This window comes from Furipterus horrens, unplaced genomic scaffold, assembly GCF_987537825.1.
Source record: "Furipterus horrens unplaced genomic scaffold, mFurHor1.1.pri manual_scaffold_4, whole genome shotgun sequence".
In the NCBI taxonomy this organism is placed as follows: Eukaryota; Metazoa; Chordata; class Mammalia; order Chiroptera; family Furipteridae; genus Furipterus; species Furipterus horrens.
Genome location: NW_028327174.1, coordinates 77,694,601 through 77,717,822, shown reverse-complemented (window position 1 = coordinate 77,717,822; position 23,222 = coordinate 77,694,601). Strand labels below are relative to the sequence as shown.

At 36.2% G+C, this 23,222-nt stretch overlaps 1 protein-coding gene and 1 long non-coding RNA gene across 3 annotated transcripts in view; one reads left to right on the top strand and one right to left on the bottom strand.

The window, feature by feature from the left end:
- Positions 1-1,633: 1,633 nt before the first annotated feature.
- MYF6 (myogenic factor 6) lies at positions 1,634-3,175 on the bottom strand. The gene is made up of 3 exons (XM_090275666.1): positions 2,586-3,175; positions 2,208-2,298; positions 1,634-1,973 (listed from the first exon to the last, which is right to left on the bottom strand). The coding sequence occupies exons 1-3, from the start codon at positions 3,102-3,104 to the stop codon at positions 1,855-1,857; spliced, it is 729 nt and encodes a 242-aa protein (XP_090131792.1). The 5' UTR covers positions 3,105-3,175; the 3' UTR covers positions 1,634-1,854.
- A 412-nt stretch (positions 3,176-3,587) lies between these two features.
- The window catches only part of LOC150012263 (uncharacterized), a 35,204-nt gene continuing 15,569 nt past the window's right edge, over positions 3,588-23,222 (top strand). For both annotated transcript variants that reach the window (XR_016510513.1, XR_016510512.1), the window contains exons 1-2: positions 3,588-3,720; positions 11,030-11,115. This is a non-coding gene — a long non-coding RNA (uncharacterized LOC150012263). The remainder of the gene's footprint in view (positions 3,721-11,029; positions 11,116-23,222) is intronic.

Genomic DNA, 23,222 nt, shown 5'->3' with positions numbered 1-23,222 from the left:
CCTTTTGCTCTTCTCGGATCTTTGAGAGGGATTACATGCCAATGTCAGTTTCTTCTGTGAAACTTTCTGTATTTTAAAAGCATTCTAGGAGAAATTAGATGTATCCAGACGCTCAGAAAACCAGGTGTTTGACTATTACTCTGAGGAAGAGTCCTTTTGAGATGGAAAGGGGACAAGATACCGCTCCGTGCCTGAAGGGGGCGCTGCCTGTGGCGATATCTGGAACGTGTGTGTTGCGCGACAGTAAGGTCCAGAATGGAGTGTTAGGAAGCGAGGCTGGGCTGGGAAATACCGAATTCGATTTGAATTTCACATTTTTGAACTGAGGATTAGCTGTTGAGGGGGTTGCGGGGGAGAGGGAAGGAAGCAGTGGGGGCCGGGGAGTCAAATGGAAGATGCCATTTAGAGAATGCAAGAGAGAAGTAGTAATTCCAAAGAAATTGCTCGCCCCTCTCCTCTGCTTTACTTCCCACTGTGATTCTTGGTGGTCGATTCTTCCTGAGGTTACAGGATAAACAAACCTGGCACACGTTGTAAAACCCTCACCCCGAAGAGCTCCTGGGGCTTCAAGCCTCTCCGGGGCTTTGCTATTTGGCCCAGCTAAGAGGTTTCATGTGTGTTGTTGCTGTCCTTTGCCCTCAGCCATTTAACCCTTCCCTCTCTTGAAGCAACGCTTCCTTCAAAGAAACCCGCCGCACCTCAACAGACAGATCGTCCCCTACTTCTATCTTTCTGGTTGGAAAAGTCGCCCAGGCCACACGAGGCCTTGAGGATATTCCAGTCTTCTAGCCACCAGTCTAGTTCAAGAAAACTAGGGAGGGGCCCAGAGCCCGGGCTGGGAGGCCGGCGCAGCCCATGGGGACTCCAGATGAACGCTTTCTCATCAAGGTCCCGGCCTGGAAAGTCGAAGAGGCAAAGTAATTTGGGCTAAATTAGCTGAAGACCTTTTAGAAAAATAAGCAAAGAGTTTTTGTGTGGCAATTTCTTGCAACAATGAGATTTTACTGGATTGAAAATTCAGTCGTTAACTTCGGGTAAGCAAATCTCACCCAGAGCTCCAGGTATAAGACAGAAAGAGAAAGTATGCTGATACAAAGAAAAAGAACAACTTCTTCCTGGATATTCTTCACTTATAGAAAAGTGAAGTTTAAATCACACATAGGAAAAAAAATCTCCTTCTTTTAAATCAGCCTTTAAGGTGAACCCAAATAAGTGGGCTTGTGTGCTGTCTAAAATTTAAATACGGCTCTCCTCAGGTACACATGCCTCAAACATATTTTTTCAGCTGAATCAAAATAGGACCAACTTTATTCATATAGAAACTTATTTTTTAGTATTACAATACCAGGATCCTCTCACATTGTATATACAATACGTCTGTCACTTTACGTTTAAAATATATTTCTTAGGTTTACATATAAAATGAAAGTACTAAGATTATTTACAAAAATACATTGGAAACCACTAATGCTTAAATTAAACGTTCCCACATTCTTTTAGACAGGAATGAACTTTTGATCATGGCACAATAGAAACACCGTAATAAAAGTAAATATATTACAAAACCAACCAAACAAAAACAAAGTAAAGTAAGGCTGCTAGACCTAAGCCACTCGCTGTTCAAAAAAAAAAAAAAAAAAAAAAATTAAAGCCCAAAGCCAAAAGGCTTTTACATCTGAGCCTGCACAACAGTTTCAGGGCGTTTCTTTGTGAATGTCCCCTTCCCTTTCATAAACTACTGGGTCTGGGTTCCTAAACATTAATGTAATGTGACCTAATCCAAAGGATTAGGCGAAGGAGGGAGGGTGGGATCTTCCTGCTGCGGTGAACATCCAGAACGAACACCGTCTCGAGTTACTTCTCCACAACCTCCTCCACGCAGGGGAGTTTGCGCTCCTCCGAGGAAATACTGTCCACGATGGAAGAAAGGCACCGAAGGCTGCTGGAGGCCGACGAATCAATGCTTGCCCCTCCTGAGCTCAGAAAACACACAAACATAGAACCTAAGGAAGGTAGAAGAGGCAGCTCTGCTCCCTGTTCCACGCCTCTTAGGCAACCAGGGAGCACAGTGTCCCCGAGCGCGCGAAAAGAGCGCGCTTATCCCTGGGCGCGACCCTGCTCTGGCTCTGAGCCTTTTCTGCCCAGAGCGAGCAACCACCCCCTCCCGGGGTCGCTCCCTAGCATAGCCCAATGCCCTTTTACTTTACCTTCCTTTGCAGTTATCACGAGCCCCCTGGAATGATCCGAAACACTTGGCCACTGGGAGCTGCAGGTGCGCAGGAAATCCGTACCCTCAAGCTGGGGGGAAAACCAAGACACCAGATTAGGAAAGAAACATGGGTTCCGGGGGTAAGGGTGCCTTTGTGGGGATGTCTTCCCTGTTTCCTTGGGCCACTTGTGCATTTCCTGCCTATTGCAGGCACCCGGTGTCCCTGGGTCACTGGGGGTTCATTAGAGAGGGAACGGGAGGGGCGGACGAAGAAGGGGAACGGGATCAAGGAAACCAACCAGCTGGTTGTTAAATCTCCAAGGAAAGCGTCTAATCAGACTTTGCATTCCCCTGCCCGGGCAGCATCTGGGCTTACATTCTCTTGCTTGGGTCTGTAGTTGAAGGGGTCCACCCCTAGCTCCTGCATTTTCTCCTGCTGGTCTAGCCGGTGTAGCAGGTCCTGCAGCCGCTCAATGTAGTTGATGGCGCTCCGCAGAATCTCCACCTTGGGCAGCCTCTGGTTGGGATTGGCCACAGTCCGCCGCTTCAGTGCCTCAAAGGCCTCGTTGATTTTCTTTAGTCGCCTCCTCTCTCGCAGTGTGGCGGCTTTTCGTCTGTCGGTGGGGGCAGATTTTCTCTTGCAGGTTTTACAAGCCCAGATCAGGCATTGGCCTGGACAATGGGGAGGCTGTAGGCCTGGAGGCGCCAGGACATGTTCCTCTCCACTGCTGTCGCTCCCAGCTTCTGGGGGCATTTGGTCCTGGCAGGGGGATAGGGTACCATCACTCCCTGGATACAAAGGAGAGCCCTCTGCCACTTCTAATGGCTGCAGGGTAACATTTTCCCCGTCCAAGTAAAAGAAATAGGAGCCAGTTTCAAAAAGGTCCATCATCATGTTCTCCTCCTTGGCCTCTGACTCCGGCTGAACTGGGTGATGGGATCAAAAACCCAGAGGAACCACCCAGATGGCATTTAATTAGTGTGGTGACATAAGTCGCCCCAGCTTTATATATAGTAGCTCCTGAAACACAATCCAACTTTTAGCTGTCATGGAGCATCAGCCTCCCAGTGTGGTTACAGCCAGTGCTCTCCAGAACATTTAGTTTGAAAGAAAACTGAGAAGTGTCACCCCCAGAATGATATGACGATCTATATGCAGAACAGGTTAAAACAAAATACACAGAGAGAACACCACAATTTAAATACAGCACTGAATGTTTCCATTGGGGACAGTTCAGATGTTAATCTGCTTATAGGACAACTTCAAAACAACTGGGGATTAACACTGCCCAGTGCCCTCCCACAGGCTCATCTGAATTCTAAGTATAGACCCATGATGAGAGATTTCAAAGGCAATAGCCATTGCTCCAAAATAGCCTGATTAATATCTGCAGAGTGGTTCAGTTCTTTTCTCTCCTGTCTGTCAAAAAGATGCTATTCCTGTGATTAAAACCATTACAATCCTTCAAAGGTTTTACATGACTTTCAGGCTACAGCCTCAGTAGCAGCAGGTAAATCTCTTTCCTCTCTTTTAATAAGGCTATAAAATGGTTTGGGAGCTGAAGCGGGTGGCTGGAGGGCACTCAGATTACTTCAACTGCTATTTTGTTTTGAGGGGTGGCAATCAAAATCTGAATTCTGTGTCCCTCTATGGTGGAACAGTAGCCCCTATGAGGTAAGGAAGATGGCGGCGGTGCAGAGGATGTGAATGCAATACAGGTAATAATTTCTGTTTACAAGTAGCTTTTAGTGGAAACAAAACTCACACCAAAGCTAGATGATGTTTCAGGGTTCACTGTGGCCCCCACTCCAATGTGCCTCTGTTATGGCTCCTGCTCTGCACAGTGTGCTCACAGCTTTTTCAGTGATGTACTCACTGTCCATTGACTCCAGATTGGTTGTTTCATTGGATTCAGAGGAGAAAGGTAGCCACCGAGGCACAAACAAGGAAATGGATTTTTTCATTGCAGCTTCCCTATGGTCCAATACACAAAAGAAGGGAGGCTGGGGAGGCAGTGCAATACAGGAATGAAGGGCAGGGGCCCTGGATTCAAAGGACTCCCTTCAAGTCCTAGCTTAGCTCATTCCTATTTATGTGTCCATAGGTAAGCATTGGAGCTCAATTCCTTCAAGATCATAGCAGTTGCCTAACAGAATTTTGGTGAGGATTCAATCAAATAGTATGCATGTGAAACATATGGGCTATATCAACTGCTTGATGAATGCTAGTGATAAGGTTATGTCAGGGCTAAGACCATTTCTTATGAAGGAGCTAAAGCACAGCTATTGCAGAGGCTTTTCTGCTCTTCTATTTTTTTTCTCATTTATTATTGTATTCTTTTCTTTTGTTTCTCTCTTTTCTTTTTGTTTCTTTCATTCCTTTTTCTTCCTTTTATTTCCCTTTCTTTTTTCCTCCTAGAGTTCAGGAAGGACTCACTCTCCCTGTAAGTGAGCTTTGGAATGGCAGTCAACTTTGGTTTTGGCGTTTATAGTCAGAGCCTAAAAAACTAGATAGAATCCAGCAGACTTCTTATTCTATATTCTACCCCAATATTCTCAATATGACTTCATTTTTTAAGTGAGGAGAGTGAAGACAATGCCAGAAATCAATGGTTGGACAATGTAGGAATGAGCTACATTTTCAACTCAAGATGCTTATTCTAAAAGATAATTCTTCATAGTCTGTTTATTATTTTTATGTTATTGATTTTTAGAGAGTGAGATGAAGGAGGGGGAGAGAGAGAAAGAGAAACATCGATTTGTTGTACTACTTATTTATGCATTCATTGGCCTTGACCGGGGATTGAACCTGCAACCTTGACATATCTGGACAACACTAATGAACTGAGCTACCTGACCATGGCCCATAGTCTCTGTTGAGCCACAGACTTGAGGTGTTAAGTTGACATTTGGAACTGTTTTTATGGTTTTTTTTTTTTGTGTGTGTGTGTGTGAAGCTGAATAATTCTTTATCAAGTTTGAGAATCATTTTTAGGTTTTTGGAAAAGTGGGAAGCACAGGGAAGAATAATAAGAAGCCAATATTTCTTTTGTGATATTTTCTCTTATTTCCACCAGTCCCCTGGCTGCAGGGATGTCAGCAGTTAAGACAGCAGGTTGGAGGCTCCAGCAATGCAGAGTATTGTCTAACATTTATTATAGAAATTTACCCTGTGCTCTTAACCATACTCTATGCTGCATTTTATAATGTGAAGATAACTTGAAAAGTCATATTTAACCAATACAATTATACAGCATAATTGCAAAGATTACTAAGATAAAAATAACTGAAATTAATTTATTCAACATTTTTGGAGTACCTACTAAGTGCCAGATAGCGTCCTGGATGTTTACTGATAGAGCAATAAAAAAATTATCTCTCTTCTTGTGGAGTCTGAATCTAGAAAGGTGAGTGAAATTGACTTAGACATTAAAAAAAGGTGGGGCGATAGCCGCGAAACTGGGGTATAGATGGCCTACATTTTTACCTTTTGAGGCCTGTGAGAATTTAGTCAATCCTAATATCCATTAAATTGATACAATGACAACAGATGTCATACTCTCAAAGGCCATAATGAACATGAAGTTTATAAAGATGAAATCCCTTCAAAAATATTGCATACTCTATGAAAGTTCTTTATTACCGCAATTATGTATATAGAAAAATGAGATGGGAAAACTATTGTTACTAAGGAATTTTGCTGCTTGGATAATACAAGTAACATCTAAGGTGGTACTATTCTTAGACTCACCACTGATTTTAAATTGTATCTGATAGAAGAGAGAATTTGCACATCATGAACTGCTAAAGAACAGGAAAGTGTGCTCTTTCTCCTTTATTTTTTCCCTCATTCAAATGTCACCACTGAAGAAACAGTGAGTTCAATATGTAGAAAGAGAAGATTCCAGAAAAAAGTAGGAAAATCTCTGAGGTGCTGATTAAAAGTAACATCACAGATTGAAGTGACACTTCTTTGTGTGTATTCAACCTTCACTATTGAATTACCATTTATTATTAAGTTGCAAAACCCCTTTCTGAACATTCTGTAGAACTTGAGGTAGTAAAATTAGTGTTGTTATTCATTTTGATCTAAAAAGACATTTCTTTTTTTGTTGCTGTTATTTTGGGGTAAAACTGGGAGGAGAGATAAAAGGAGATGCAGCTTGGGAAATAACCATCTTTTATGAGATTAGGTAATGGGAAAATACTCCATGATTCCAAACAACAAACTAGTGAACTCCTGGAACCAAACTGTTTGCAAACTATGAGATGTCTATAGCTGTAATTACATTATTTCTTATTAGGACTTGGGATCCACAGACCTTGACAAGTGGACAGAACAAGTTTATGTAAACTGAAATCCCCGAGGCTTTAAATAATCCAAATACAATTTTTAAAAATTATGGAAAAAGCAGATCATAACAAGACAATAATAATATTAAGTATCAATAAATGACTTCAGGGGCCTAGAGTTCATTCATAACAAAATATGAAACTAGGTGAGTGACCGAATTGACTTTTCAAATAGTTTGCCACCCCATTATGCTTACTTCATACTTAGTTATTTCTAAGTGCAGTTTTCCCATCATCTCCACAAAGGTTTGAATGTGCCCATTTCTCTCCTTGAGAAGGAGTGGGAGGGAAAGGATTATGGCTCTTTTAGTCAGTGGTGCATTTTAGCTCCGAGTCTTTGGGAAAGTGGTGTATGTGATGGAAAAACAGAGCTTTGGAGTGAGACAGAGTTGAAGTTCTAGCCATTCTTAATTAGATATTCCAAGCCTCTTGATAAGAGATCACATGGCATATATAATCCATATATCACAGACTTTTTGTTAGCATAAAATGAAATAATATATGTTGAGTTCTTGTCATGGAATAACTCAACAAATATTCATTTCGTCATTCCCCTATTCAATTCATAAGGCATCTGGTTGAAATAGCCATAGTGAATTAATTGAAAAACCTAGATCTGATGAGACATATGTTTAAGATAAATTTAGGGGTTTATTTGTGTTGATGGTTTACTGGAAGTGAAAATATTGAAACTAATGACTTCAATCATAGTGTTTCATGATTTACACCCTCAACAAATTTTCAGTTTACTGGGAGACAGACAGTAATTTAAAAATCACACGAAGAAATAACTGAGCTGGGAACTTGTGAGGAAAGGAACGTGGTTCTATATGAGGATATAACAATGAAGAGTTCGTCATGAATGGGAAGCTTGGGAAAGGGTGACTTGGGGACAGAAGTTCCTGAGATGTTGGGTTTGTATTTCTAGGGAACAAAGTTGAAGCTTAGCAAACCTGCGGACTGAGACAGTGACAGTGACAGTGACAGAAAGGTCGAGACAGAAACAGACACAGATGAGGGTTTGTCAGAAACTGGCAAAGAGCTTTTTGTGGGTTATATCTAAGGGATGTGACTACATCATTGCACAGTTGGATTCAGAGAAAGCAGTTTCAGTGGTAGCTAAGAGAGTAGAACCAAGGATGAGGCAGAAAGACGATAATTTTTTCAGAGAGAGAAGAGAGAACAGGGGTAAAAGAAAGAAGGCTTTGGGGAGAGGAAGAAGGAACATGGGCAGAACCTAGCCAATACTGCAGGTAGAAGAAGGATGAAGCAGCAAGGCCAGTGAGAGGTCCCAAAGGATGGAAGGTGAAAGAAGGCCCGCAGACTGAAAGGAAAAATTCAGGAGAATCAGATTAATTCTTTAAACTCGTGGCAGCTGAGTACGTAATATGAACATATGCGCCTGTAACTTACCTAATCTCCAGAGAGTTTGTGCCCAGAGATTCCCAAACACTGTGGTAAAAATAGATATGCACTTAAACTGACAGAACATTCCAGTCACTTCAGAGGAGCCAGAGGAGGGGCACAAACAAAGCAGAGAAAAAGGAAAGATTTTAAAGGCAAATCTTTTAAAATCTCCAGATGATGGCCCTGCGAAGTTATGCAGAGAAATGAGGCTGCTGTGGGGGCAGCCCTTTTAAAACGGTTCCAAAGAAATGAAACTATGATGAGCCAAGGAGGAACCAGAGAAGCTCCTCTTCGGATCTAAGAAATGTGTTTTTTACTCTTTGCTCTCACCCCTAATTTCCTTCCATTTGAGAGTAGAACATGACTTTCACAAAAACCCGTGTTCTGTTCACGTACTAGCTGCAAAATGCTAGTTAAGGAGGCTGCTGCTCATTTCTTAGTTTCTAGGCACAATTTTCAGGGAAAGAGATAATGCATGCTCCTCCACCAGAGAAACATTCCTGGGTGCTTAAAAATGAAGTCCTCTTCATAGTTCCTCATTCTTCCCTATTTTTCCCTCAGATTTATGAATTTTGAGACTAAAGGTTGTGAGCCAGTACACTCTTTCCAGGTTAAGTATTGTTTCCTAGTGGGTTACCGGCTGGCATAGGTTTGCTTAGGATGGGTCCCCAGGAGGTTCAGCTTGTGCTCTAAAGTTAGGAAGATCCCAGGCAAATCAGAAGGAGCTGGTTACCCTTCTTCCCAGAAAAATAGGATAGGTCCTATTCACAAATAAGAACAATGAGCAGAGTGCAGGGTATATAAAGTAAACTTTTTTTTTTTTTACAGAAATTACAGTGATTCCAAATGCAGGGTTTGACATTGGATCTGAGTTTTAGGTCTAGTTCTGCCACTTGCTAATATTTGTCTGTGGGCAAGTTACACAACTTCTCTAAATCTCAATTAATTTGTCCATAAAGTGGAAATAATATTACCTTCTAAAGTTGTTTTAAAGCTTAAAACAATGTCAATGAAAAACAGTAGGTAGTGTCTAGTACATACTAAATACTCTATACAAATAAGCATTATATAATTTAAATTTTGATTGAAGAAAAGAAAAAACATCATCCATCTTACACTATGCCTCAATAAATCATACTATTTGTCTTTATTTTCTATATGAACAAAAATTTAATAGAATATATTATATAATGTAAATTTTGTCTTATATGATTTTAAAAATATAAATATAATACAATGTTACATATATTGGCTCTGTCACTTACAATACTACATAAACATTTTTCCATGATACATACAACTAGTGTTTAAAATGTATAAGATATATAAAATAATTTTTTCAATGTTTTTTACATCTTTTAAAAACTAAATGAACTGTGATATCCAGATGATCCAAATTATAGTAGTGTCTGGTGTTACTAGCTTGCTAAACTAAACAGATGTCTCTAGCATAGAATGGTTAGCCAAGTATTTTGTTACTGCCCTCCAACTTGCTGGTTATGACATATTGTCTAAAATAGTTGGTGCTTTAATGCCTATGTCAGAGCCTAGAGTGACAAATAGTCACCACTGTACAAACATACTTATTTCATAAAGTATTTTTTTACCAGTTTGCGAAAAACAGTTGTTTAACCAGACGTACACACACATTTTACACTTTTTCAGCTTAGACATTTTTGTCTTCAAACAATACATGCTAGTTTTGAGAATATCAAGTGATAGGAAAATACTAAAAGTTATAATATGTTTAAATTGTATATAATTTGTAGCTTTTTAAGTATATGTATTATATGTTTAACATATCACTAGTCACATAAAAAATTAATCATTAAATTTTATCTTCTCTGATTTCATGATCTGGGCTGGATGTGATTGGTAAAGCCATGCTGTATATATAATATAGTTATGATCATTTTATTAAACTATGTAAATAGATTTTTATTTTCCTGTATTTAAGTTGTTATGAGATTTAAGATATTTGAATATTTGACAATGTAAATTCTAGAATTGGTGATTTTAGACTATAGAACAAAAAATATATAAATGTCTTATTTTGTAAACTTATAGCCATTATTAACCATTATTTAACTCAAAAAATAAAATAGAATAGCAGGCTCTGTGTCAAAATCCTTTAAATGAGTGATCTCATCACTATATGCTTTACCAACTATGTTATAAATTATCTTCATTTCAAAGAAAGAAAAAATAAACAAAGCAAAGAGAAATTAATCTACTTGCTCAAGGTCACACACTTATAAACTAAATCCTGGCTCTGATAGCAGTGATTTATATAATCAACAAGGTCTTATTCTGAGCCTCCTTATAGTGGCCAACAAAAGAATGGTCTTCAGTGAAAAAAAAATCTAGAGCAAACTAATTTAGAAGAACTTTGAGTGTTTATTTGCCCACCTGCAGGGTAACTTACATTTTTCTACTAGAGTGGCCAAAAGAGGCAGTGCTGATAGCTGGCTTTTTTCCTAGTAGAGTGGCTAAAAGAGGCAGTGTTGATAGCTATTGGTTGAGATTTGCACCTGTGTACTGTTCCATTGGGAAATAATGATGCAATGGTATTTTCCATGGACACTGCCGTGTACAGGCAGATTGTCCCAGAAGTCACAAAACTGAAACTCTAATCAAAATGCTTGAAACCCACAGCCTATTTCATTATTTAAAAATATAGAGTAAGAAGCAAATGGAAAAAGATAGAGTACTTTAGCAAAATTAGGACAGGGCAAACCTGGGTAGAGAGACCATAGTATCCAAGGCTTGAGGAATACAATGTCCATTTAAGTCTACGCCACTACAATAGTTACAAGGACTAGAATTCAGGGATTTCAGCAGTTGAAAGGTGTCTGGAACCAGTACACAAATACCCTATACACCTAGTCAAATGCTATGTGCTCTGTGCCATTGAGTTGGCCCTGACTCCCGGCTACTCTATGAATGAGTGGTGTCCACAGTGTTTTGTTCTCAACAGCCCTGCTCAGCTCCTGTTGACTCATTGCTATGGCTCCTTTTATCGAGTCAGTCCATCTCATATTTGGTCTTCCTCTTTTCCAGCTGCCTTCTATTTTTTCCAGAATTATAGTCTTTTCTAAGAACACTGCCTTCTGATGACGTGCCGAAGTAGGACAGCTTTTGTTTTGGTAAGTTTGCCCCCCCCAGTCATGTTTCAGGCTTAATTTGCTCTAAGACCCACCTGTTTATCTTTCTTGTGGTCCAGTTTATCTGCAGAGCCTTTCTCTAACACCATATTTCAAATGGATTGCTGTTTTTTCCTTTCAGCATTCTTTACAACTTTCACATCCAGACATAGTAATTGGGGATAAGAGGGTGTGGATGAGCTCGGCTTTGATCTCTAATGACACATCTTTGCTCAAAGGCTGTAACTCACCTATAATCTGTTGACCAGCCATGGCTTTAATTTATATAGTCCAATATGGCTTTCACCAATGAATGGTCAATATAAGATCTGAATATTAGGTGTCCCAGATGCATTTGATGATTTGATTCTTAACTAATTTCTTCCTGTGTTGAAAAACATAGGCTAAACCCACTTTATCTGTGTCTAATATGTTTTCCAAGTCATCTACTTTTATATTTAGTTTCATATATTCTCCTTCTTTTTCCCTCTATACTCTATTGTAGAATTGAATAACCTTAAGTAAAAAAAATGTGTATTTTTATATGCTTGTCAACTAGAATGGTTATTTCTTGGTTTTTAGTGCCTTAACTAATTTTTTGAATTATTTAACATAAATCTGTCTTTATCAAATTTTAATTTCCTTTAATTTCTACTTGCCGCAGTCCATCCTTTGTTCTTTGCTTATTTTTGAAAGTTGATTTTACTTATTTATAGTCCCCAAACTCTAACCTACATTTCACATGTAGTTTATATACTTGCTGAAAAAAATATCACTTAGAATCCTTCTTAGATTTTTAGATTTCATGTTATGTTACAAACATTAGAGTTAACCATTATAATAGTTATGGTTAACTATTGAGCAATAGATCCAAGTTTATTTCATCACACCTGCATTTTGTATTTTATATATATATGTATATATATATGTGTGTGTGTGTATATATATATATGTGTGTATATATATATATATATATACATTTATAATATATAATAAATTTCAAGATAACTATCTCTTGGAAGAAATACACCCTCTAAAATGTTTTTTGAATCAACAGACTTTTTTTAAAAAAGAGCAGCTTTACTCACAGACACAGACAACAGTATGGCGGATATCAGAGGGGATGTGGGTGGGAGGGCAGTAAAGGGTAAAGGGGACCAAATACATGGTGACAGAAGGTGATTTGACTTTGGGTGATGGGCACACAATGCAATATACAGATGATGCATCATAAAATTGTACACTTGAAACCTGTATAATCTTATTAACCATCATCACCACAATTAATTTAAGAAATAAAAATAAATAGAGCAGTTTTAGGCTTACAGAAAATAGAGCAAACAGTTCAGAGAGTACTCATAAAACCCCTTAGTTCTTCCCTCACATTCAATGTTTTACAATTCTCTTTTTATTCTCATTCTCTTTTTTTATATGTTTCTTGTGAAAAATTTTATGTTAAATTGAGAACAATAAGCATATTACTTGCCTTCAGAGAGTTTACAATCTAATTAGAGATATGTGATATACCTTCTGATGCAGTTACATAACAGTACAAATTAGTATACAGTGAGGTTCCAAAATGAGTAATGTAGGGAATATGGCATGAATGAAGGGTTACTTGAATGAATAGAAGATCTCATGCAAAGGTAGGATTTTTTTAAAGGACCTAGAAAGATGAGCAGGATCTGGATAGGAGATGTATGTGAAGAATGGGACATGACCAATCTATGATGAGAATGACTGGTAGGACAGACCTAAAAGTATAAATGTTGTGGGTTAAGCTTACAGGGCATGGAGAATGATTAAACATTTTTGAGCTTATAAAATTGCATGCTTCTATTAGCCTTTATAAAGATTTGTAGTGATATCTACTGTGGATCAAGAGTGGGAGAGTCTTTTCCAATTGGGCATCTCATATTTGTAGGGTAGCTTTTTTGAAATTATTCAAATGCCTAAATACAAATGTGGTCAATGAAATAAAGAGAAAAATAATATAAAACAAATACTTATCTTAATCAATTTCTATAAAAGAGCACATAGAAAAAAGGATCTTTTGGAAGAAAAATGTTAAATTCCTCATAATTTCCATGTGCTGAAACAAATTAAATTTCAATATAATTATTATTGACATATTTGGTTTACTGATGTAAATTACATTAAAGTTTAACAGGTTATTTCATTTAAGCCATTCATAAAGAAATCCTTTGTTAAGAAATCCCTGTAATATAATGTCTTCCTAAGAGAAGGAATACACTTCAAATATTCAATCAGTATTAACTATCTTCCAATCAGATTCAAGGGGAAAATGTTTATTTACTTTTATTACTATTTATTTGTTGGCAATAGAGAAAACAGTTTTCAGTGGAGTTACTACTAAAAAAAAAAAAGAGCTGGAATTTGAAACATTATAGTTCCAAATACTTTTTTAAATTCAATCAGAAATAGTTTGGGCTTGAAAGAGTGTTTTCTTTCTCAAAATGGTGGGTGCATTTTGGTTCAAGAATTACCACATTGGCCAAGGATAGGATTTCTTTCTAAACTTATGTCAAGAAAACAGACGACTGTATGCTGTTGGAAATCAAGAAAATAAGGTGCTTACATAGCCTGTAATAAAGTATTCTTTTCTGCTAAACACAGACTAATGCAGATTGTGACAAGCATGACTCCTATGATGAATATTTGTGAAGTACGATGTTCTCTTCATACAAAGAAGAGCTCTATTTATGTGGTTTCCTCACTCCACTTCTTACTCCCAAATCTTCTAGGAACTGACACCAACTGTCCATTATGACACCTATTCATTAATTTCCTTTCAGTGGAACTATTCTCTTCTTCTCAGCTGTTGTAGCAACTTAGCATTTTAAAACTCTTCTCATATAGCTCTTCGTTGAACATTATTTCTGTGTTCAGAAGACTATGTTACACCAGTGCCCTAAAGTGTGTCACGGAGTCATTAGAGCAGTTTGCGACTTATTTCATTACCTGTTCTCACAGAGGGGAACTTCAGCTTGATCTCTTAAAAATACAAAGAACACAAGCAAGTAGTTCTCTCTGTCAAGACTTAATGGTCTAGATGGCAGTAAATTTGTACCAATATTTCCTTTTCTAACCTGCAACCTTCCACACAGCTGACCTGCGTGGATCCAATAGATCCCTAGTCATAAACGACTTACAGAAAATATTTCTTTCTTTTTCCTTTCCTTCCAATTGGAAGGCACGTATGTGTGTGCTCTGAGCGAACCAAGACTGAAAATACTAACAGATCCCAGAATACAGAGAATGATTGTTATATCCCTTTGTCCAATATAGTCAACCTTGCTAATTTTTATTCTTGATTGGAAAATCCCAGCATTTTGAGGCTTTAAGAGCATAAAAATGAATAATAAAAGGAATGTGTAGATGAGTACATTTGTTTTGTAATAAAATGAAGTTGGACCTGGCTGTGGTATGACTTTTCCATGGCAAAAGCTCTTCTCTTGGGTCAGTTTTCGTTTCGGTTTAGTGAGAAACATCACATCACAAAGAAAGAATGCAAGCACTTTCCCAATCCGTTGTGCTCTTGCTGGCAATGTTTGTATTTGAAGTTGGCAAAAGATAGCAATTTTTTTTTTGTTATTATGTTTAAAAATAATGTAAGTGTAGTAAGTGATATTTGATTGTTTTTCATATTTTATCATTTTATTCAGACCAATTAATGTGGTTTAATTTTTTAGATTTTATAATATATCATGATATAATAGCACTAAAAACATGCTTTTTTTAAAGAACTGAGTAATTTCATGATATTAATTTCTTAATGTTCTATGTATGATTCTAAGATAGCTAGACTTCTTAGGTTTCCAACTTTATTTTTACTTCTTTGAGGGTTTGGTATTTTATATAGCTTTCTAAAACTCCCATAACAGATTTTTTTCTTTAATCTTATCCATTTCAATTCACCAGGAAGCTTTTTTTTCTTCCTACTTTGAAGAAAATCCCCGTCTTCTCCATGGAATAAGTTATCTTTTGAAGATTAAAGTGATGATTAAAATCAGCTTTTGGACATATGATAATACTATAATACTATTTTTGGCAGTGGTATGTTACTTAAAGAGTTTTATAAATACATTATCTTAGCAATAACTTAGCCACAGGAAAAAATAAAGCGTGATCTTATAAGATCTTATAAGATTAGCCTGAGATTTCCTGAGGGTGCAGTAATTTAGCTCTACCTTCAGAAGCGGGCAACAAGACTATTCTGGGGTTCTGGGCTTTAAATAATAGTCTATCTAGAGTAAAGGCAAATAATGGAGAAAGAGGAGGAGGGTCAGGAGGTGAGGCAGGGAAGAAAAGAGGGAGAGAGGAGAGAAGGAAAGGAAAGGAAAAGCTGGAAAAGGAAAAGTAGGGTTGTGAAATCATTCTGAGTTCAGGATAGACCACTTTAAATCAGCTCCGTAAAAAATTACATTTTGCAGTTCTTAACCCCTTCATCTTCTCCACCCAGCCCTGCAATCCCCTCTCCCCTTTGGCAACCCTCTGTTCTCTGTATCTATGAGTCTCTTTTTATTTTCTATGTTTATTTATTTTGCTCTTTAGATTCCACATATACGTGAAATTATATGGTATTTGTCTTTCTCTGTCTGACTTATTTCACTCAGCATAACACCCTCCAGGCCACAAAATAGCCCCAGGGATGTAAAGACAGCATAGGGAATATAGCCAATAATATTGTAATAATTATATGTGGTGCCAGGTGGGTACTTAAAATAATGGGGGGAGAACACTTTGCAAAGTTTATAGTGGTCTAACCGCTATGCTGTACACCTGAAACTAACAAAAAATAATACTGAATGTAAACTGCAATTGAAATCTAAAAATTAAAAAAAATCTATGTGATAAAAAAATCACATTTTGAAAAATAGAAGCATAGTTTGGAATTATTTAAAAGACACAGCATTACTAGGTTGGCACAAAAGGTTTTAAGGTAAAGCACATCTTTTAATTTAGTAATTTCTTTCCTCCTTTTCCTTTACTTCTTAAAAATGTATTGACATGGACAACAGGGTGGGGATTGACTGTGGGAGGGGGGATGTGGGCAGGGCAGGGGAGAGCAATGGGGGAAAGATGGGACAACTGTAATAGAACAACAATTAAAAATTAAAAAGTGGAAAAAAATAAAAATAAAAATAAACCTGAAAAAAACAAAACAAAACCCTACCGCACGGTTAGTTATTTCTGGTCTCCCTGTCATTGAGAGTCACCATTTCGCACAGCTGGCCCGAAGAGGGAGAGCCTGGGGCATGCGAGTGCCTTACCGTGGGCGCGCTGTTGGACACTCTCCAGAAGCTCATCCGTGTTAACCTTTTTATATCTGGAGCTGCTGGTCCAGGCTTTCCTGGGCGCCTGGAGGGCGTAAGAATAGTATGCAACACAGCACTGGAAACCGTAATCCTTACTTTCCCTCTTTGTATTCTTCAACTTTCATCTATATAAAGCCTTGGCTGTACAGCAAACAAAATATTTTAATTTACTTTAAAATAATTTTGTAAAACAATTTGTAGTTCAGATAATATTCATTTAAAAAGTATCCTCTTTTAAGTGTTACATACTGTGTAGCCCATTTATAAGAGGACTTTGAAATTTTCACAGGAATCTATCTAAGGTGCTATTGAAGTAATCAGCCTTCAGTAAACTTCTTAGAAAAGGACCCATGATAATGGAACACTCAGAAGAGTAGGCCTTTCCTTTCAGCTGACTTAATTTCACAGATTTTTGAATGGCTCCACTTATTAAATATTTTTGTAAATTACATATAATTCAAGTCCAAACTTTGAAAGCAAAATGGTGGTATTTCTAGCCAATGTCATGAACTCATCAACTAATTATTAGGTATCATCACGAGGTCTTGATGCGTTTCTTTCAGTGACCAAGATGAGAAAAAAAAGGAAGTCAATGCTCCAGATTGGTACTAACAGCTCTCCTCTGGCTTGGACATTGTAACAAAGTTCTCTGGATGCTAACCCAGGAGTGTTGAAGAAATATACCTTAAAATTCCCTAGATAAGGACTAACTTCTCCCCAGAGGTTAGAGTGAGGCTGAGCTTTCTGATTAAACTGAATTTTTTGATATATGTACAGAGCTGAGGATTGTGGAAACAAAGAACCAGCTGGCTTGCTCTAAATTATAAATAACTATTATCTAGAAATTCAGTTATGTGAATAAGATATTTCCTAATTACAAGGGATTACGTTACATGCTACTTTAATTAGTTATTGAACTGGGAAGTAAGGTTGCTTTAAGTAGCCTAATGGATTAAACTTCAGGTTTTGCTTTTGGGAATACATCTTTGAATTTTTGTAAATTGTTGAGAAAATGCAAATGCCTCCCATGGGGTAGTAGTATCCACTGGGCATTAGAAGTTGGATGAGTGACCAGAGAAGGCAAAACTCTTTATGGCCTTTAAAGGGAAACTAGGCCATGAAACACACTACATTTATTCTTTCCAAAATTCATTTTGGTTTTTGGTGAGAGTTAAACTTAACCTGATGTTGTCTTTCTTAGCAGCCAATTTCCCTACATCATGTACTAAATAATGTATCTTTTCTCCATTGCTGGGTCATATTTCCTTACTGACATACTAAAATCTTGTAACATGTCTGTGTTAGAAAAATGTGTCTGTTTCATTGAGGTGTTGCTTGCCTCTCATATAAGTAATACACTTTAACTTGATTTAGATAATAAAACATTTTAATATATGAAAAGGAAGTTTTCTTTTCATCATACTTACTACTCAAAAAATTTTAACCTATTTCTCAGTTACTTATTCTTACAGATAAACTTAAGCATTTTTTTTACAAATTTGATATAATCTAATACTCTTATGATTTTTTAAATTGGCATATTAAACCTATGAAGTAATTTAAGGAGAAACATGTTCTTTAAAACAGGTTTCCCGTACCAAAAAAGTTAATCATGTTTTAGATTTCCCTGTTTTACAATTTTTTTTTTCAGATATGCCCTATAAGTTTAACCTCTTGGTATTTTATAACATTTGGACATTATCAACAAACTAATTCTTCCCATTATATCTGCTCATTAATTTATTGGTTGTTTATGGTTTTTGTGTATTTATTTTGTAGTCACCTGTATTAAAGAACCTGTTACTTGTAAAGTTACAAAATTTTACCTATAAAGTTTTTCCATCTACTTATTTGTATGTTCCAGGTATGCAAATTTTTTGTGTTCCAAATAATGACAATTTTGAGTTTTCCTGTTATTTTTGTTTTCAGTATTATTGCTTTGATTAGAGCAGTGGTAATACATTTTTGGCACCTAACTGATATTTTTGGCTTCTATAATTTTTCTAGTACCCTACTTATTTAAAGCACTTGTTCATTCAATTAACATTTATTTAGTATTCTTAAGCACTATGTAGGATATATATATATACGTCTATCTATCATCTCTCTATCTACCCGTCCATCTATTTATCCACCTTTAGGAAATGAAGGGTCTGGGCTGGAGGAAGTGAGCCGTCTCTGTACCTTGTTGGACAGTAGGACCCTGTTTCCTGCTGACCCACTTCCTTGCCTCCAGCTTTTTTTTGGATCTGCACAGGGCCAGTTCTTGGATTCTCTTTAGCCATGCTCCACCTGCCTTCTATAATATGCCACCTCTTACTAGTCCACCCTCATGTGTCCTGCTGGCCTGGTTTGCCACCTGTTGCTTGTGTCCCCTCTGGACCCAGTGTCTGCCTCTACGCATGTGCTCACTGGCCACTAACGCCAGACCTGCCTCACCCCTGTGAGATATTTTGTTCCAAGTTTCTTCTAAAACCTCCTCCCCCTGTCTTTTTAGTCTAATTAGTTTTGGTAAAATCTTTTAAAAAAATGTGTTTAACTCATTCTTGTCTCCTTAAAGAGTAAATATAATGCAATTTAAAGAGGGAAAAATTTGTTTTCTCAAAAAGGGTTTTGGTTTTAAAACTTATTTTTATTCTATCCAGTAGCTGTTGATATACATTGGATTTCAAGAAATGGTCCCATTAAAAAAAATGTTTTGAAGGCTTATGTGCTTTTAAGAGAAAGGTGCATGAGTGCACTTGTGTGTGTGGATGTGTGCCCAATATAATAAAATAAGCCATTAGCTTTGCTGTTTCCAAAATGCTTGAACTCAGTTTGTCAAAGTATCTATAATGTAAGAAAAATTAACAGACTCGATGAACTACTTCTTAATAAGTAAGTTGCCCAGTTGTACAGAATTCCTTTTTGTGGACTTTAGTTTATAAAGATTTTCTTGCATACTATTAAGACCTTGGTTTCGTTCTGGATAACTGATAACCGTGAACAAATGACACATGACTGCATCCAGTTTTCCCTGCTCTCCCCTCTTCATTTATCTGTGATCACCAATGTTTGTTTGCTCTCTGATCAAAGTGGCATTGCAGTACGTGCAATACAAAGCTCACATAGGCAACATTATTTTACTTCTGCTAAGGTGAACTTTCAAATGAGCATATTTGCTTGACTTTATTTCATGTGTAAGATGTTATGCTGAGTGTTACGTAGTTAAAATCATGCGAAAACTGTAGTCCTTATTCACAAGCAACTGACAATCTAGTGAGTGGGAAATTCCAGTGGGTAAGAACTACTGAGGAAATTATAGGAGCCAAAACATGGTATTGGGAATGTGTAGGGTGTGTTTTAGTAGGCAGCGAGTATTCTAATTGGCCTTAGTGCTAGGAAAAAAGAGTAATACTGTGGGAAAGGAATCTTCTATGAGTTTAATTAAATAGGCAATGAAGGGCTACTGTACTGATCAGTGAAATGATCAGTTCAGCGCTAGGGAGAGAATTATGGCAACAAGTTGTAGAGAATTTTTAAAAATACAGAAAAAATATTGGACTTGATACCTAAATTCAAAGGCTAACATTATCGCTGGCTAGGTATATGACATAATTTGCATAAACTGGTCTATATTTTTTATGTTTGTCTTTTTTAAATTAATTTTAAATTTATTTTTATTGTTGACACTCTTACTGATGACCCCATCCCCCATCCCTTTGCCAGCCTCCACCGCCCCCTATTTTTTATGCTATCAGAAAACTTCTGTTTTTGAGGATGGAAGTAATGAGAGGTCAAGTGTATGTTCTACATCTCAGCAGGTATGTCAAAGATATTATTATAAACCTGGTGTTCTCTAGATAATATAGTGGGGTATGGTGGTAGCTAACACTGCAGACTTTGAAATCAAATTAATGGTTTCAAGTTTAGGGTCTTTCACTTACTTAATGAGTAACCTTGAACAGGTTATTTAACCTTTATTTTTATGTTTTGTCATGTGTAAAAGGCAGATAGTAGTGCCCACTTTCAAGAATTGTCTGTATTAATTAATATTTGTAATGTCTTTAGAAGAGTATCTGGCATACAATGATTCAATAAAGTTATATTAATTACAGTAAATAAAACTATAAATTCCATTTTATGCAAATAATCCATACCACAATTTTAAGTATATTCTTTAAAATTTAAACTTGTAAATCCCTGGCTGGTGTGGCTCCATGGATTGAGTGCTGAAGTGTTAACTTAAAGGTCACTTGTTTGATCCCCAGTCAGGACACACGTCTGGGTTGCAGGCCAGGTTCCTAATTGGGGGTGTGGGCGAGGCAACCGATCCATGTTTCTCTCACAGGTCAATGATGTTTCTCTCCTTTCTCCCTCCCTGACCCTCTCTCTAAAACTAAATAAAATCTTAAAAAAAGTTTTTTTCAAAAGGTAAATTTGTAACATTTCTGATGTTAACAGCAATGGAGTAGGTGTTAATCCTGTTGGCACACATCAATTTTATGACTGTGGTGTGTTCAGATTGATGCAACTCTGTGTTTGAGTATCAGAATCCAGCAAGTGAATTCATTGTATCTTTCATGGTAATTCACCTGATTATAAATACTAAGTGAATTAAAACTCAGTGAATTTTGTGGAAAACACTTGTAACATATCAAGTTTTATTTTTAATATTTAAAACACCAGTAGTTAGTGATCTGGGAATGGAATAACTAAGTAACAAATGTATGTAAATATTTCTCTCCATATTGTACTCATTCAAGCAGGAGAGCAGGACACTAGTAGATTTGTGAAAATAATGCATAAATATTTTATGTCACTTTAATAAATTGTTAATGTTTAAAATTTACTCATACTTTAAAAATATGAAATATTTCAAACACCAGGAAAACTATTGTAAATATATTTTGCTCATTACTTAATTTTAACAATCTGTGCTGTCACATATGCTACAAATTTTAAAAACAAAATTTACAAATGCATTGGAAACTCTTGTGGATCCCCGATTGCATGGCAATCTGTCCCCCTACCTGCATTTTTACCATGTCAGAGGAAACCACAATGTGCAATCAACACTTACATTCCCATTCATAATTTTACATATGCATTATAATGAATGAATCCATAAAAATGCACTAATTGTATCTTAAAAACATTATGTAAAATGGTATATTGTAAATATTTTGAAACACTTTTGTCGGTAGCCTTCTGTTTTTTAAAAATTAACCTTATTGAAAAAAAAATTAACCTTATTGAATTATAATTTACATGAAATAAAATGCACTCATTGTATGCATAGAATTTAAAGCATTTTGACAAATGAAGATATCAAACACTCTTATCACACCTCAAAAGTTTGTCCATAAATACCTCCCTCCAGGTAATCACTGACTTGATTTCTATCACTATCGGTTAGTTTAGCCTGTTCAAGAGTTTCATTTAAATGGATTTTTACAATTGGTACTTCTTTCTGTCTGTTGTCTTTCACTCAGCATAATGTTTTTGGGTATTTTCCCTGTTCTATGTGTATCAATAGTTCATTTTTATTTTATTTCCAAGTTGTATTTCATTGTCCAAATATACCACAACTTATTTATTAATTCCTGTTGATGGGCATTTAGACTCTTGTTATTATTATTTTTTGACTTTCTATTATGAATAAAGCTTCTATGAATATTAATACATTTATAATATATTAAATATTTCATGAACATATTTTCTGGAAATATATTTTAATTTCTCTTGGATAAGTAACTAGCATTGTTGAGTATTATGGTATATGTTTAACTTTATAAAATATTATAAACCTGTTTTCCAAAATGATTATACCATATACAAAATACTTTCCAGGACACCTGATATTTATAGTCATTTAAATTTTAAATCATTCTATTGGTGTAACTATTTCATTCTGATATTAATTTTCATTTTCTTGATGACTAATGATGTTGAGCACCTTTTCACATATTGACCATGTGTGTGTGAATATGCATGTATTATTCTGTAAATACACATATATTCTGGATACAAGTCGCTCTACTTATATCTTGTCACATTCAGTGTGAATATTTTTTCCTATTCTCCCAGCTTGTGGTTTGACTTTTGCATTTTCTTAATAATGTCTTTTGAAGAGCAGAAGGTTATAATTTTGAGGAAATACAATTTATCAATTTTTATATGTCATTTTTTGAACTCTAAGATATCTTTGCCTATCCCAAGATCATGAGAATTTTCCTTAGTCTTTTTTTTTTTAAGCTTTATAGTTTTAGCTTTTACATTTAAACCTGTGTTCCATTTCAAGTTAATTTTCATGTTTTTCCAAGTAAACTACCTGTTGTTCCAACACTATTTATTGGGAAGACTATTTTTCTCCAGTTGAATTACCTTGCCACCTTTGTTGAAAACAAGTTAACCCGTTGTGTGGATTTATTTTTTTGACTTTCTATTTTTCTTTTAATAAGAAATATTATATATCTACACTGTAAATCATTTACTTCTGTTCTATTTAAAAATCATTTTTGGCTATTTCAGGCCTTTGTATCATCTCTATAGCAATTATAAAAACAGTTCACTGATTCCTAGGGGAAAAATCCTAATGGGATTAAGATTTATATCCTGTTTAATTTATACATTAATATGAAGAGAATTGACATCTTAATATTAAGCATTTGAGTTCATGAACATGTATATTTAAATTTGTATTTGTGTATTTTTAATTCTTCTCATCAATATAATTTTAATGTACAGATCTTGCACACATTTTGTTAAAGTTATTCTTAAGCATTTCAT